The sequence below is a fragment of the Lynx canadensis genome, chromosome E2 (genome assembly GCF_007474595.2).
Source record: "Lynx canadensis isolate LIC74 chromosome E2, mLynCan4.pri.v2, whole genome shotgun sequence".
Classification (NCBI taxonomy): domain Eukaryota; kingdom Metazoa; phylum Chordata; class Mammalia; order Carnivora; family Felidae; genus Lynx; species Lynx canadensis.
In genome coordinates, this window is record NC_044317.1 from 13,830,810 (window position 1) to 13,846,910 (window position 16,101).

The window sequence follows — 16,101 nt, forward strand, 5'->3', positions numbered from 1 at the left end:
CGGGGCTCAAACTCACAAGCCATGAGATCATGACCTGTGCCCAAGTCTGATGCCCAACCAAGTGAGCCACCCAGGCGCGCCTTTAATACAAATATTTTTAAACAAAATAAAGTATACAAATTCAGATTTTTAATTTATTCCAGAAAATATATTTTCAATGCATTTAAATATTTAAGTAATATTAGGATAATATATAAAAGCCCTCACTAGAATATAAAACTGACTTTTTTCTTAGGGAGGACAAAAATTAATACTGAAGAAATTACATTTATAAGACCTCTTTCTGATCTAAGTCTTTTAGGAAACACATTTTGTGAAGTTTAAATTTTCTGGCTGTTTAGATCTACAAAAAAAAATTTTTTTTTTTTAAAGAACAGTAACTACCTTGATATACAAACCATCCCTCACCTCACTGTCTTCTTGTCATTCATTTTTTGGACAGCATTTTTCCTCCCCTTTTTCTCAAAGAGAAATTCCTCTAAATCATTGGTACCTGTCAGCCACATCCAGTTCAGTTTGAACCTTCAACTCCTATCTCACCTATATAGAGCAAATCTGAATCCAGCCAATCAGATGAACAGCAAATGATTCCAAGAGCCAAGTTAAATACCAAAATATATTCTAATAAACACCAGTATGCTATACATCCCGACAGTGATTAGTGTTTAAAAAAACAAAACAAAATACACACACACACAACAACAACAACTAAGCATTCAGTACTTATTTGAGACGCTTAAAACAAAGTTTTAATACCAGAACCTGTACCTAGGCTTTCAACTTCATTCAAACGAAATGGTTAAAAAAAAAAACAAAAATAAACTGTGTCATTATATTAGACCAAACCAACCAAGGTATAAAGACTATTAAGCACAAAATGGTTTTCCAAGAGTGATTTTTAATTCTCTCCTAGTAACCAATTTTCTGTCAGATTTTTATCATTATACAACTGGAACCGTTTCCATAAAGTCACCCACCAATAAGAAATTACAATTCTTTTGGAAATCTCCCTCCAGGCCTCCGTACCCCCTTTGGCAAGAACTCAATCTACCCCCTTCTCCTCCCTAAGTATTCAGTTTCTTTCCCGAAGTAGAAATTCCATAAATATTACAATATTAAGAATTAAATTTTAATGAATACATATCAGAGGAAATGAAAGAACATTAACTCCCATTCAAACCTTCCTTAAAAAAAAAAATGTTTCCAAGTTATATTTTTAACTTCCCCCATGATTCTCTTTAAAAAAGACGAACACAAAATCTCTCTGCTAATGACTTTATTCATGAATCTATAATGTAGCTCAAAATAGCAAAGAACATTCTAAAAATTCAGATTAATATTTATCAACCAAATACATGAGAGAATACACCTCGTTTTTATATAACACAAATGTCTAAAATGCACATGTGAGAGTACACTCTCCACTTTGTGTAATTTCAAAGTAATGAAGATTTGCTTAATACAGTTTGCCAGAAAAGCTCATTTACGTGGTGGAATACATATAATTTAAAAGCAATCAGACATAACTGATAAAATAACCATCTTACGGTTAATCTTTTAATAAAGTGCTACTTTCATACTGAAAAAAGAAATAAAATCAAAAATTTTGAAATGTTGAATCATCATTATGGAAGTGTTAAAATTTTTCTTTAGGGTTCACTACGTTCATCACATTCATACATCTCCAATATGAGACCTTACACACTATTTTGCAATCTAAAAAAATCCTTTAGTTCACAGATTATTTCCTGGAAGTTAAAAATTATTGGGGCGCCTGGGTGGCGCAGTCGGTTAAGCGTCCGACTTCAGCCAGGTCACGATCTCGCGGTCCGGGAGTTCGAGCCCCGCGTCAGGCTCTGGGCTGATGGCTCAGAGCCTGGAGCCTGTTTCCGATTCTGTGTCTCCCTCTCTCTCTGCCCCTCCCCCGTTCATGCTCTGTCTCTCTCTGTCCCAAAAATAAATAAACGTTGAAAAAAAAAATTAAAAAAAAAAAATTACTACGATTGCTAAATGAAGCTTTTCGTGATACATGTGTGTATTAGCCACAGTGATTTTTCATTGTTTTAAACATGATCTTTGGTTTGAAGTTGTCCTGGATGGACTAGCTGGATGGCTGTGGTTAGTGAAATATTTATAAAACAGCACACTAGCTTCATTTAAACCACACCAGTAAACTGGGTCAGTGGCCTAAAGGCAAGGAATGGCACATATTCAGCATCTGGCAAAAGGAGTTCCCCGAATCCATAAGTGACGTGGTCAGGAGTAAAGAAAACCAGTGCAGCTGAGGTTTTCACCTCCTTTCATCAAAGATGTCTATCAATTTACTAACAGCATTATCCACTGAGGAAATCAGTTGGGAAAAAATCTAATTTGAATGAAGGCACATGGGTGCAAATCTTAAACAGATAAGTACGACCAACAAAACTGCTTAAATAAGTATGGGTGTGTCCACCCCATCCACCCACACACATCTCACGTCGGAGGTTGAGTTTCATCACTGCATAGACTGCACCACATGGAAAACTCTATGCCTATGGGCATATATATGAGATCAGAACTAGCTGGTGGTTTTCCAGAAATAATGAGACTTTCAATGATGCAAAAGTTGGCCTTTCCCTCAAATGAAAGGTTTTAAATTAACAGCAAAAGACTACAATAACAATGGAAACTGTAAGAAGTCATAAAGTTAAATCTCAGAAAGTTTCAATTTCATAGCTGAAGGCTGCTGATGATTTCTTCTCTCTCTCCTTGAATAATCACATGCAAATGCCTTTTAGCAATGGCAGCATTCAAATCCCACAAAAAATCAAGCAGTGCCCCCTTAAGGAGCACCTCCATTGGCACAAACTGTAAAACCTGCTGGGGTGCATCAGAATTCAGCAAAGAGCTCAACAAGTCATTCACATTCTGCAGATACTGGAAAACTGGATTCGGAAGGTCCTGGTAACCCACACACAGCAGGACTGCACAGGTCTTCAGGGGCTCAGAGGAAGTGGGACAAGAAAATGTGATGAATCTGAAACAATTGTGGAGTACAAAAATCAAACCAGCCATAAATCTCGTAAAACAAGAAAGTACAGGCAAAATCATAGCATCTCCTGTCTGAAGCTGCTGCAACGCACGTAGAAAGCAGTCCAAAAACAGCTGCTGATAAATTGGGTCTCCATCATGAAGCAACGAACAGCTGCAAGTCATGAGTTCCGCTGGTTCCAAGAACTGAACTTCCAACGGTATATGCGTTTTGATGTCACTGAGGGTTGGAAAGCCCACAAGCAGGCACTTTATTCGGTTGCTGGGTTCTACGACCTGCTCATCCTGAAGGCACTTGGTAAGGCTAAACAACTCAGTAAATATCAGTTCTTCAGTAAAAATATGACAAGAACAATAATCCTGCTGTTTGGGCCAGAACTTGGAATCCAAATTCAAGGCTCCTCCTAATGACTTTTCAATTGCTTCATTAAGAGCCTTTAAAATTTCACCATCACAGAAAGGAGAACACTTTACCTTTGGCAGTTTCTTTCCCTCTAAAATATGCCATAAGTGACACTCAAGACTGGAAGCTGTCCCTTCTAAGAGAGAACTCTGCCCAGAATGATACACAGCATGTTCTTCCGCCCAACTATTAAAGTATCCTTTGGCCACCTTATCTTTCCATGAAAGGGTTTCCAGCATTTTCCTTTCATTATAGGTTTTAAAATATCTGTTCCTCTGCCCAAACCGTTTTGTATTTGTACTACAACCAATACTAGATTTTTTCACTAGCCAATTATTTCTGGAAAGAGGCTTCAACTGAAACTTTTCCATAAAATATTGAACAGCACAGTCCCTTAAAGTATTTAGTTTTGTTTGTTCCCCTTTTCCCATGCACTGAAACAGACGAATGTTCTCAGAAATAGTCTCTAGCTGGTATTTATGAAAGAACATACAACATTCTTCATGCCTTTTAAGAAAAGATTCGGGAATCACATGATGGGGAAAGAGAGCTTTCTGGGTCATTTCAGTCCCAAAGTTCAGCACCATCTTAGATAACAGAGGATGGATTGCCTCTCTTCCCTTATAACGGAGACATACCACATAGACTTCTGAGTTTCCTGCCTTGCTAGTAGCAGGTTTGAAAACATGGACTTGGTCAAAAGAACAGTTTAGCAGGTACATCAGGTTTATGGAACAATGTTCAAACAAAGTAAACATCTTCAGAACAAAAGAGCCACCATTTCCAAGAGTCGTCAGAGCAGTGACAACTTCACAGTAATGCAAAGAAGAGACTAAAGCTTCTTGTTCACCTGGGTTTCCTTGGCAATCAAAACTCCCATCTGCAGTGATCAAGTGAATGGTAGCCATGTTGCTTATGAAATTCTGAAGTCCAGTCAGATATTTCAAGTTCATGATATCACCGGTGTTATCTGGACCAAAGTACCACCAATGCAAGGTATTTGCTATAAGTCGGTCATCCATAATCATCATAAGATTGTCATTTGCTTCATGGTATGGATTCAAAGTATTAGCTACCCAACTCCAATCACAGGGGAACCGATGGGATTTTAAGTAGTGATTGAGACTAGCTATAAAAGCTCCAGGAGCTTCACAAAGGTGTAGGGAATTCAGTTTTCCATTCTGAAAAGCTTCCTGTGGAATAAGTGGAAAGCTGCACAAAATTTCATGAAACTTACACCACGCTTGAGTACAAAGTTCAGCGTTGACAGATTTTTTCACATGAGAAATTATTTTTCCAGCTTTATTGGTAAAAGCAGTGTGTTCATGCCACTCATCCAATTTCTTGTCACTCAGTAGGTTTTTTACTTCATTTAGGGAGTTCTTCAAATCAAGCAATGCATTAAATTCCGTGTGGTCACAAGTGAAAATCTCACCGGGATCTGGTAATTGCCACTCGTTATTAAGTGGCTTGCCATAAGAAAAGTTCTTGGCAAAGAGTTCAAAAATGTCAGCAACAACATCTGGGCTGAATGTCTCAGGACTTGAACCCAGGGGTGGTTTTCTGCACTTACTCATTTTCAAATTAAATTAAAATCTAGAAAAAGAAAACACACAATTAAATGAATCAAATTTATTAGAGAGTGAAATCTCATCCACAGCAAATCGGATCACACTCATGACAAACTACATAAAATGGGAAAGCTAATGTCAGCACATGCTGTTACATAATGAGACAATTTGGAATAAAGAAAAAGTAAAGGCTTTCATACCCAAGAGATCTGAGCTCAATTTCCAACTCTGCAACTTAGAGCTACAAAGTAGCCTTGGGAAAATTACATCTTTGAGTCTGTTTCTTATTTAGGGTATCATTTTTTTTAGATAAGGATAGAACATGCTAGCATATAAAAAGCATATACCGAAGAATAATCATCAGTGATGGCAGCTCATATTGCCATATTAATCCATCTAGCTCCTCCCAAAGTTTTCCTCTACCCACATGGCCCCAAACACACTCTCAGACTAAGATTCAGCCCTGAACACGACCTTTGATCAAGCTTTAACAAGCAACTTTTAGCTCTTTTTTTTTTGTTTAAGTTTTTATTTATTTGAGAGACGGAGAGATAGAGAGAGAACATGCACACAAGCTGAGGAGAGGCAGAGAGAAGGAGAGACAGAATCCCAAGCAGGCTCCATGCCATCAGCACAGAGCCAAATATGGGGCTCAAACTCACAAACTGTGAGATCATGACCTGAGCCAAGCTCAAGAGTTGAATGCTTAACCAACTGCACCACACAGGTGCCCCAAGACTTCCAGTTTTTGAGTTCCTTCTGAATCTCACCTCCTTCCAGGAGAAGATTCTACACCTAAACCCAGTACTAATATTGCTACCAGACGTCTCTGCCACCACACACTTATTTACCTATAAGGACTGTCAAATACATCCTTCATCCAGATCTCACACTCTTGCTAAAACATGCACTTTGGTGGTGCCAAATCACTTTCATAAGCCACCTACTAACACTCATCATCATACTGCTTGTTGACTGTGGTGTACTTGACTGGTCAGTCTCTATTTAGTTCAATGCTGAAAGTGAACTATAGTTCAACCTGGCATGTCCATAAACTAGATTCTTGTCTCATCTGGTCAGACAGCTCCATACTTCGACTATATTTCTTCTTGCCACGTAACACACTTTGGGGCGCCTGGGTGGCTCAGTCAGTTAAGCATCCGACTTTGGCTCAGGTCACGATCTCATGGTTCATGAGTTTGAGCCCCACATCAGGCTCTGAACTGACAGGGCAGAGCCTGCTTGGGATTTTCTCTCTCCCTCTCTCTTTGTCCCTCCTCACTCACGCTTTGTCTCTCGCTCAAAATAATCTTAAAAAAAAAAAAAAAAAAAAAAAAAAAAACAAGAAAAGTAACACACTTCAATAGAAGATCTTTAAATTGAAGAAATATTCGCAATGAATATACAAATTACAAATAGTCACCCTACATCTTGTGGTCTAACACTAAGAAACCAAAAACACTTGTCCAATGGAGAAGGAAAGAGATATAAGAGAAAGATACATGGCCTGATGGCATAGTGTTGGGTAAAGTCATAAATTCCAGCAGAGAGAGCTATGAGTATTACATAGTACTTGTCAGCTCAATGTTAATCAATAGGTGTTTTAGTTCATAAGTTCCACATTTCTCAGCATATTCAAAAAGAATCTAAATTTGTCAAACAAAAAATTCACAACCACTGTCCCACAAAAAGTCAACATTTGATGATTAAAATGGGAAATAAAGATGAGCTAATGCCACAATAAATACAATAATATCCAGAAGACTGTATTCTATTAGCATTTACTGTGTACTGTTCTTTTGGCAGTTCTTTTATATTTTGTTTAAATTATTTACAATCCTGTCTATTCTACTAGCTTGTAAGCTTCTTGAAGTAACAAGTATCTTCTTAGTCATGTTTGCCACAGTATATTTGCCATACATGTAAATTACAGCTAACAGTCACATGTGTCCATCAATATCTTTTTCTCAAAGCTTTTTTTTCACTGTTAGACGCTGTATTCAGACAAATTTCTGAAAGAAGGCAAAAATGGGGCATTGATACATTCACTAAAATCCTAAATGAAAGCAAATGAAAGTTTATTACAAGTTATTCTATCTTAATTTATTTTTTTTTTAATTTTTTTTTTCAACGTTTATTTATTTTTGGGACAGAGAGAGACAGAGCATGAACGGGGTAGGGGCAAAGAGAGAGGGAGACACAGAATCGGAAGCAGGCTCCAGGCTCTGGGCCATCATCAGCCCAGAGCCCGACGCGGGGCTCGAACTCACAGACCGCGAGATCGTGACCTGGCTGAAGTCGGACGCTTAACCGACTGCGCCACCCAGGCGCCCCTATTCTATCTTAATTTACACTGTGCTTACTGGAAACTACAACCATGTTTAGACTGCAACTATATTCTACTTTGGAAAAAGTCTGACTTCAGTCATTTACTTCACATATTAATTAATGGCATAAGGAAGCTCTGAAATGTTGCCTAAGATAATACATAATACTTTCACATGAGAAAAACTAAAGTGATTCAAACATTCCATTGTTCTTCCTGACTACACCGGTGGTACGCAAATCAAGATTATGTCTTATATATTTATATATAAAATACTTATCTTGAATATATACACACACACACACACACACACACACACAGAACTTGAAAAATATGTATATATGTAAATACTGAATTTTCAGGTCTATAACCCGAACTTTGTTTCCTCCTATCAAATTCCCAGAATCCAACCACTTCTCACCCACCTCCAGATACCAGCTTCCTGATTGTAGACAGTGTCAACTCTCTGCTGGATTACTGCCATAGCCTTCTAACTGGTCTCTTCTATCTTTGCCTCCTTTGGCTCCCAAATAAATGCCACAGTCCTTACAGTAGTCTACAATGCTCTTGAAGATTTCTGCCTTCCAGCCCCAACCTATCTCTAACCTGATTGTCTACTATCCCTCCAATTCATTCTGCTCCAACCACATAAACTTTCTGTTCACTGAAACACGAGGCACACTGCAACCTGCAAATCCTTTGCACTGGTCAATCCCTCTGCCTGGAATGCTCTTTCTTCAGAGTACCTGCATAGCTAACTCCCTCACCTCCTTCAAGTATTTAATCAAGTGTAATTTTTCTATGAGACCTACCCTGACATCCTAATTGCATCTTGCACTAACAATGGTAAAGGTAAGGATCTTGCTGTACTTTTTTTCTTTCCGTGACACTCTTTTCTTTCTAACATTAAATCTGCTATTGTTTATTACTGTCTTCCCCAAACTAGAATCTAAGCTCCACAGGGCAAGGATCTTTTGTTTTGGTGACTCATGTATCACCCCGAGGTTAGAACAGTGCTTAAGGTACACAGTAAACCCTCTGTGAGTATCTAATAAACAAACGTATATTATACTTAGCACAAACAGCTCTCCTCTAGGTTCCGAATATGAGTCATAACTTCAGCACTTCAATGCATGAGCAAAAACTTAAAAACAAACAAAACACGTGGTTTACAGACTACAGGAAAAAAGTTTCCAGTATGTGTTCCTCTCGCCCTTCCATTAAGCACTGCTTAGAACTTTCTGCCATCATAGTTCTGCTGAGGGTCAGTATTACCATTCTTAATTTACATATTCGAGTAGAAAGTCATGCCCGCCCCCCCGCCCCGCCCCGCCCGAAGCCACAAAGGAAAATACCTGCAAAATCCGTGGGCCTGACACAAACCCCACAAGATCTTATCAACAGGCTCTCTTCAATTAACGCTTACAAAGTAGTTTTACAACTGTTTCTGGCAACTCCTCTTCCCAGCAACCGTGAAAATAATAGAGTGTATCTAGCGCTTTACTTTGGGCCAGGGGCAGCCAAGATCTCGTTTCACCTGATGGGACTATATTCAAGCTATATTCAAGCGGCCCGAGCCCTCCTGACGTGGAAGAACCTCAGTCCCAGGCCCTGCCTCATCCTCTGGAAAGTCGAAGGAAGACCCGGGCTCGGAAGCCGGGTCTTACTCCTTCGCTTACGCCCACCTTGGCTCCCCGACTCTAGAGAGGCAGCGCTTCACTCACTCTCCCCACTCCAGGAAACCATCCTCCACTTCCGCTCCCGGAGCTGCTTCCCGGAACGGTCGCTCGTAGGGTATACGGCGCCCCCCGCCGCAGCGAAGGCAGGTGGTGCGCCAGAAGACAAGGAAGGAAGCCCGGACCCGCCCTCTCGACACCAGGACCCGGAACCCACCTCCAGGCCGCGCCGCCGCGCGTCGCCGGCCGACGACGGCTCGAGAGCCCTGAGAGACGCACTGCGCACGCGCTTCACAGCCGAGTGGGGCTAGCGTCACGCGTCAACGTTACGTACGCCGGCAACTCTAGCAGTGCCCGGGCCCAGGCTCTCTATAGGTTTCTTTTCTCGCCAAGTCCGGAGGAGGAAAGGCGTCTATGGCAACGGAAACCGCTCGAGGAGGAGGGGCGTCCTTTGGCCCCGCCCCTTCGGTGGAGATGTGGGCGGGGCAAACCCGTCCGAGACACTCCGGCTCCGCCCACCCGGACCCTGAGTCGGGAAGGTTTTCCAAAGTTATTAGGCAGAAGTTGGTTCCTAGTACACTGGCTGAGTTAAAACAGACTGGAAAGACAATATGAGGTTAAAAGCCAAACTAGGCCAACTGCGACGTAATACTCTGTTATAACATATATATGTTTATAAACCAGAAAGGAAAAAACAATCTCAAAGGAAAATTAGACAAAAATTCAAACAGACCATCTAAAACCAGTAAAATAGCGACTAAGGATGTACAAAACTTTTTAGCCTATTATAAAAGAAAGACATGGAAATGAAAATAAGTTTCATTTTCACCTGATTTAGCAAAGATTAAAAAGATTCATAATGGCCACTATTGGTGAGAATAAGGAGAAACCGGTTTATATACCGGTTGTGCATGGGGTAAACATTGGCATAAACTTTACAGATGGCAAACTTTAAAATGGCCTTGCACCCCAGCTGGGCAATTCCCGCTCCAAGAAATTTATCCTTAGGAAACGCAACATAACCAGCCCTCACTTTGGACAAAATATTCATCTCCTTAATATCAACAATAACAAAAACTCTAAATGTTGACCTTAAGGGAATTAATTAAATTCTTTGTGATACAGGGGTGCCTGGGTGGTTGAGTCGGTTAAGCGTCCAACTTTGGCTCAGGTCATAATCTCACTGTTGTGAGTTCGAGCCCCCCCACTGGGGCGGCTGACAGCACTGAGCCTGGAGCCTGGAGCCTGCTTCGAATTCTGTGTCTCCTTCTCTCTCTGACCCTCCCCCGCTCGCACTCTGTCTCTCTCTCAAAAATAAATAAATAAAACATTTTAAAAAAATTATTTGTGATACATCCATATAATGGGATACCATTCAGCCAATAATATGGTTATGTGTGGCAACACTATTGCATAAAAATAGAATATAGAGCTGTGTGTAAAGTTTGAACCATGCATGTAAATTATGTAAAATACACACACACACACACACACACACACACACACACACACTATTTTCTAATTCCTCCTGGATGTCCATCAATAAAGAAAATTGTCTTTTCAAAAAATGAGTCTAGGACATTTGGATATTCATATGGAAAAAATTTTATTTGGATTCTTACAATATAAAAATACATTTCATTTGGGATGCCAATCTATATTTTAAAAGTCAAAAAACTCTCAGGGCGCCTGGGTGGCTCAGTCAGTTAAGTGCCCACTCTTTATTTTGGCTCAGGTCATGCCCTCATGGTTCACGTAATCAAGCCCCATGTTGGGCTCTGCACTGACAGCACAGAACTTGCTTGGGATCCTCCCTCCCCAATTCAAGTGGCTCGAGCCCCTCCCCCATGCACGCGTGCACGCACTCTCTCTCTCAAAATAGATAAAAAATAAACTTAAAAAAATTAAAAAGTCAAACAATTATTTTAGCAGAAAACGTAAGAAAACAGCTTTGTGACCATGAAGTAGACAAAAGTATACAAGTCAGAAAAAGCACTAATCATAAAGGAAAATTATATAAACTGAACCATACTAAAATTAAGAATATCTATTCACCGTAAGATATCATTGGGAGTGAAAAGACAACATACAGAGTGGGAGAAGATATTCACAATATATACACATGACAAAGGACTTGTATCCAAAATATATCACTCTATATATGTTATATATATATATATGAAATTAGGGGACAAAAAATGTTTTCCTTCTACCCTTCTAGGTTCTCTGCTGGGGCTCTGTAACAAAAGATATATTAACAAGAGAAAAGCATGTGAATTTACTAACATTTTATGTGACCAGGAGCCTCCACAAGGAAATGAAGATCTGAAGAAACCATTAAAATTGAGTGTTTTCATACTAAGTTTGATGAGGAGTGGAAAGTTGTGGGGAAATGTGACAAATGAGTATGAGCTAAGAGTAGTACACTGGGGGAAATTTAGGCAAGGCATGTTCATCCAGATTCCTCTTGGAGTCCTTCCAACTTCAGAAATAAGAATATTCCTTTCCTCCAGGTATAGGGAGGGCATATCTTCCATGAGGATCTTGTGAGCTGCTTCAGGGCAAGGTCAGAGAGTCCTTCCTACACCTGCCATTTCTCAAATTCCTTCAGCTTAAAATACTTAATATGCCAATCAACATATTTTGGGGCAGCATGTTCTGAACCCTGTCAATATTCACCCATGTTGTTTTATGTATCTGTAGTTCATTCCTTTTTATTGCTAAGTAGTATGCCATTGTATGGATAAACCACAATTTAGTTATCTTTTCTCTTATTGATGGACATTTGAGTTCTGTTTCCAGATTGAGGCTATTGTGAATAAACCTGCTACGAATATTCTAGTACAAGACATTTTTGTAAGTGTATGTTTTCTTTACTTTTAGGTGAATACCTAGGCATGGAATGAATGGCTGGGTCATAGAGTAGATCAGGGTTTCTCAGCTCAGCATTAATGTCATTTTGAGAATCACGGAAGCATATCTATGTGTAACTTTGAAGAAACCTCCAAAAAATTTGCCCAGAGTGCTTGAACGATTTTGCATCCCTACCTACAATACCTAAGAATTCTGGGCCTTACAGACACGGTCCAGCCGTGGTCAACCCACATTGTTCTTGGACGTTGCCATGGATGGTGAGCCCTTGGGCTGCATCCCCACTGAGCTGTTGGCAGACAAAGCTCCAAAGACAGCAGAAAACTTTCATGCTCTGAGCACTGGGGAGAAAGGATTTGGTTATAAAGTTTTCTGCTTGGACAGTATTATTCTGGGATTTATGTGCCATGGTGGTGCCTTAATACCATAATGGCACTGGCAGCAAGTCCATCTCTGGGGAAAAATTTGATGAGAATTTCATCCTGAAGCATATCGATCCTTGGCATCCTTGGCAACTGTTGGACCCAACACAAATGGTTCCCAGTGTTTCATCTACACTGCCAAATCTGAGTGATTGGATAGCAAGTGTGTGGTCTTTGGCAAGGAGAAACAGGGCATGACTATTGTGGAAGCTATGTGGAACATCTTGGATCCAGGAATGGCAAAACCAGCAAGAAAATCAACACTGCCAGGGTGCCTGGGTGGCTCAGTTGGTTAAGCGACCGAATTCGGCTCAGGTCATGATCTTGCAGTTTATGAGTTCGAGCCCTGCATCAGGCTCTGTGCTGACATCTCAGAGCCTGGAGCCTACTTCAGATTCTATGTCTGCCCCTCTCTCTACCCCTCCCCTGCTCACATTCTGTGTCTGTCTCTCAATAATAAATAAACGTTAAAAAAAATAATAAAAAAAAAAAGAGAATCAACATTGCTGATGTGGACAAATCTAATAAATTTGACTTGTGTCATATCTTAACCGCCAGCTCATTCCTTCTGTAGCTTAGGAGAGCACCCCTTCACCTCATCTCCTCAAAATATCCCATAATCTTTGTGTTCCTTGGGGCAGTTCTATGGTTCACATATTTTTCTTATCCTCCCCTACATCAAGTTCGATTGCAGAGTTAAGTTTATGATTATGAAATAAAAACTAAACAACAACAAAGAATTCTGGTTACTTCACATCCTCACCAACTTTTGCTGTTGTGAGTCTTTGTCATTTTACCTATTGGTGGGAAGTGGTTGCTTTTTTACATCTGATTCTTAACAAACATTAATTAAAAATGAAGATCTGTGGATATTGTTCTTTTATGGGACTAGATACTAGATGAAGGATATATGGTCTCTTAAATACAATTACTATGTTCCCTGAGGTTTATAAATATTATCAGGAATATTCCAAACAACAAAACATATTGAACTTTACTAAAATAATCACAACATTAGATGAGCATTGAGGAGGGCACTTGTTGGGATGAGCACTGGGTGTTGTATGGAAGCCAATTTGTCAATAAATTATATTTTAAAAATTAATTAATTAAATTAACATTTGTTGACTACATAAATTAACATTTGTTGAGTTCAGCGCTAAGCACTGAAAACTTCCCCCTTTTTAATCCTTTAATCCTCTCAACAACTCCATGAAGTAGATATGTGTATTGTCCCCCTTTTATAAACAGAGAAATCAAGGACCAAAGTGATTAAGCAATTTGCTAAAGATCATAGAGTCAGCAAGTAGCAGAGTCAGGGTTTGGAGCTAGATGTGCCTAACTCCAAGGCCAATCTGTTCTGCAGAGAATTCCTAGAAATTGCATCCAGTAATTTAAAAACAACTTTATTGTCCACATCCATGGCCAGAAATGTTTATATGAGGCCAGTGATTTTATTAAAAATGATCAGTTTTAGGGCACCTGGATTGCTCAGTCAGTTAAGCACTTTTAAGTCACTCTTGATTTTGGCTCAGGTCATTATCTCACAGTTCATGGGATTGAGCCGTGTGTCCCTGCTTCTCTCTCTCCCTCTCTCTCTCTCTCCCCAGCTCATACTCTCTCTCTCAAAAATAAGCATTAAAAAATATATATATATAAATGATGAGTTTCATTTATTTTATCCTAAAAGCAGGAGGGTTTGCAAAAATTTTTGGAAAAGATTAAATGTTATAAATGGATGAAATTGGCATCTGAAACTTTAAAAAACTCAAGGAAATTAACCAAGCCCTGCAACTTTTAAATACATACATACATATATATGTATTTATCTGAGTGGAAGCTAGCTACAATTAGTTATTCTTTCCAATTCCTGAGCATTCTTTATACTCAACTGGCATGACAATGAGAATACAAGTAGCATACAAGAATTAAAACAACCAGCTCCCCATCCTCTGCTCTGATTATACTTCTCTGCCAAAGCAAACGGAAACTAAACTGCTTCTGTGGTCATTTATCACCAATCAACTTGCTGAGTCTCTAATTACATCTTCAGACAGATTCTGTGAGGTGACAGTGTATAAATCATGGTTCCAAATTCCCAGAGGGAGTTGTCTGAGATGATGGAAATGTTCTATAGCTTGATAAGAAGGTTTAGGTTAGTACATGCACCTGTCAAAATTTATCAAATGGTATAATTAAGATTTGAGGATTTCACTACACATAAACGTTACCTTAAAAAAAAGCCATAAACAAATATTGAACTGTAGTTACCCACATGCATGCTGAAGTGTTTAGAAAGAAGTGTACTGACATCTTACTTTGAAGCGCACCACACACAAGATGGATCGTAAACAGAGGGATGGATTGGTGGTGAAGTGAGTATAGTATGATGTTCACAACTGTAGAATCTAGATGGTGGACGCATGGCTGTGCACTAATTCCTTCAGCTTTCCTCTGGTGAAATTTTTTTCATAGTAAAACAGTGGGAGAAATAAACAGAGATTCACATCATAAAAGGTAGGAATGGCACCTCTTCTTACTAAAAAAATACATGCAAGAGTATCTAGTATTTCCCATTAGTACAGGAAACAGAAGCTCTGAATGAGCTTTAAGTGAACAGCACTGGATCTGGCAGCAACCAGGCCAATGTTCTTATGGTTCAGTCATTTGATCCACGTGTCTGATTTGGTGAACACCATTCAGGCTTGGTTTTGACCATTACACGATCTTAAAGTGTTCCTATGCTTTGCCACAGAGTGTTCCAGTTCAATCTCTTCTTGCCACCTGGAATGGACCATTGTTTACTGGCAGCACACCAGGGCACCTGGGTGGCTAAGTTGGTTAAACGTTCGACTCTTGATTTTGGCTCAGGTCACAGTGTGTGGATTCGATCCCTGCATCTGGCTCCATAGTGACAGCGTGGAGGCTGCTTGGGATTCTCTGTCTCCCTCTCTCCCTGCCCCTCCCCTGCTCATGCTTTCTTTCTCTCTCTCAAAATAAATAAACATTTAAAAAAGTAAAATAAAGGGGTGCCTGGGTGGCTCAGTTGGTTGAGGGTCCGACTTTGGCTCAGGTCATGATCTCACAGCTAGTGAGTTCGAGCCCCATGTCAGGCTCTGTGCTGACAGCTCAGAGCCTGGAGCCTGCTTCAGATTCTGTGTCTCCCTCTCTCTCTGCCCCTAACCCACTCGCATTCTGTCTCTGTCTCTCATAAATAAATAAATAAATAAATAAATAAATAAATAAGTAAGTAAGTAAGTAAGTAAGTAAGTAAAATAAAGGCAGCAAACCAAGGAAGGGAACACTGACACTGAAATTCTACAAGTCAGCAAAGGTTATAAACCTGATCATAATTGCTCCAATTTCCCTCATGATTATCTTCACTAGGTCTTTAGATTGCATTCTGATCAAAATTCTCACACAGCACCTTAAGCTGTTGAAATACAATGTTAAAAAGAGAAAACATAGTAAAAGTTAAAAGCAATTTGTCTATTCAACTATCAAGTAGAGCATCTACATTGTGGTATTTGTGGGAAAGTGCTTGAAAATAGCCTGAAATCTCTTCTTTCTTACTGTTTAGGAACTAAACAAGATTATTAAAACAAATCAATTAATTTTTAGGCATAAACGCAAAATTGTAAACATCAGCTTATGAAAGCAGTTTTTGTCTATTTTTGGTGTTGTAATATGTAGTTAAACCTCATTCTGCATTTTAATAAACATTCAGGACTACGATGCAGAATGAAATGTCTTTCTCAAAACTTATTTTTTAGCAATTCATTCGTTTCCTTACATAGTTAAA

The 16,101-nt window shown here is 39.5% G+C and overlaps 1 protein-coding gene across 4 annotated transcripts; it reads right to left on the reverse strand.

Moving 5' to 3' along the window:
- Nucleotides 1–878: 878 nt before the first annotated feature.
- CMTR2 (cap methyltransferase 2) lies at nt 879–9,293 on the reverse strand. 4 transcript variants are annotated; one of them, XM_030298943.2, is made up of 2 exons: nt 9,224–9,293; nt 879–5,029 (listed from the first exon to the last, which is right to left on the reverse strand). In XM_030298943.2, the coding sequence occupies exon 2, from the start codon at nt 5,008–5,010 to the stop codon at nt 2,710–2,712; it is 2,301 nt and encodes a 766-aa protein (XP_030154803.1). In that variant the 5' UTR covers nt 5,011–5,029; nt 9,224–9,293; the 3' UTR covers nt 879–2,709. The 4 variants fall into 4 exon arrangements, with proteins under 4 accessions (XP_030154803.1, XP_030154804.1, XP_030154802.1 ...); XM_030298944.1 differs by lacking the exon at nt 9,224–9,293 and adding an exon at nt 9,055–9,209 and having other exon boundaries at nt 1,926–5,029; XM_030298942.1 differs by lacking the exon at nt 9,224–9,293 and adding an exon at nt 9,016–9,209 and having other exon boundaries at nt 1,926–5,029.
- Nucleotides 9,294–16,101: the final 6,808 nt, after the last annotated feature.

What these genes read in the sequence shown, in the direction of transcription:
- CMTR2 (XM_030298943.2), bottom strand. Translation starts at nt 5,010, where the DNA reads ATGAGTAAGTGCAGAAAACCACCCCTGGGTTCAAGTCCTGAGACATTC.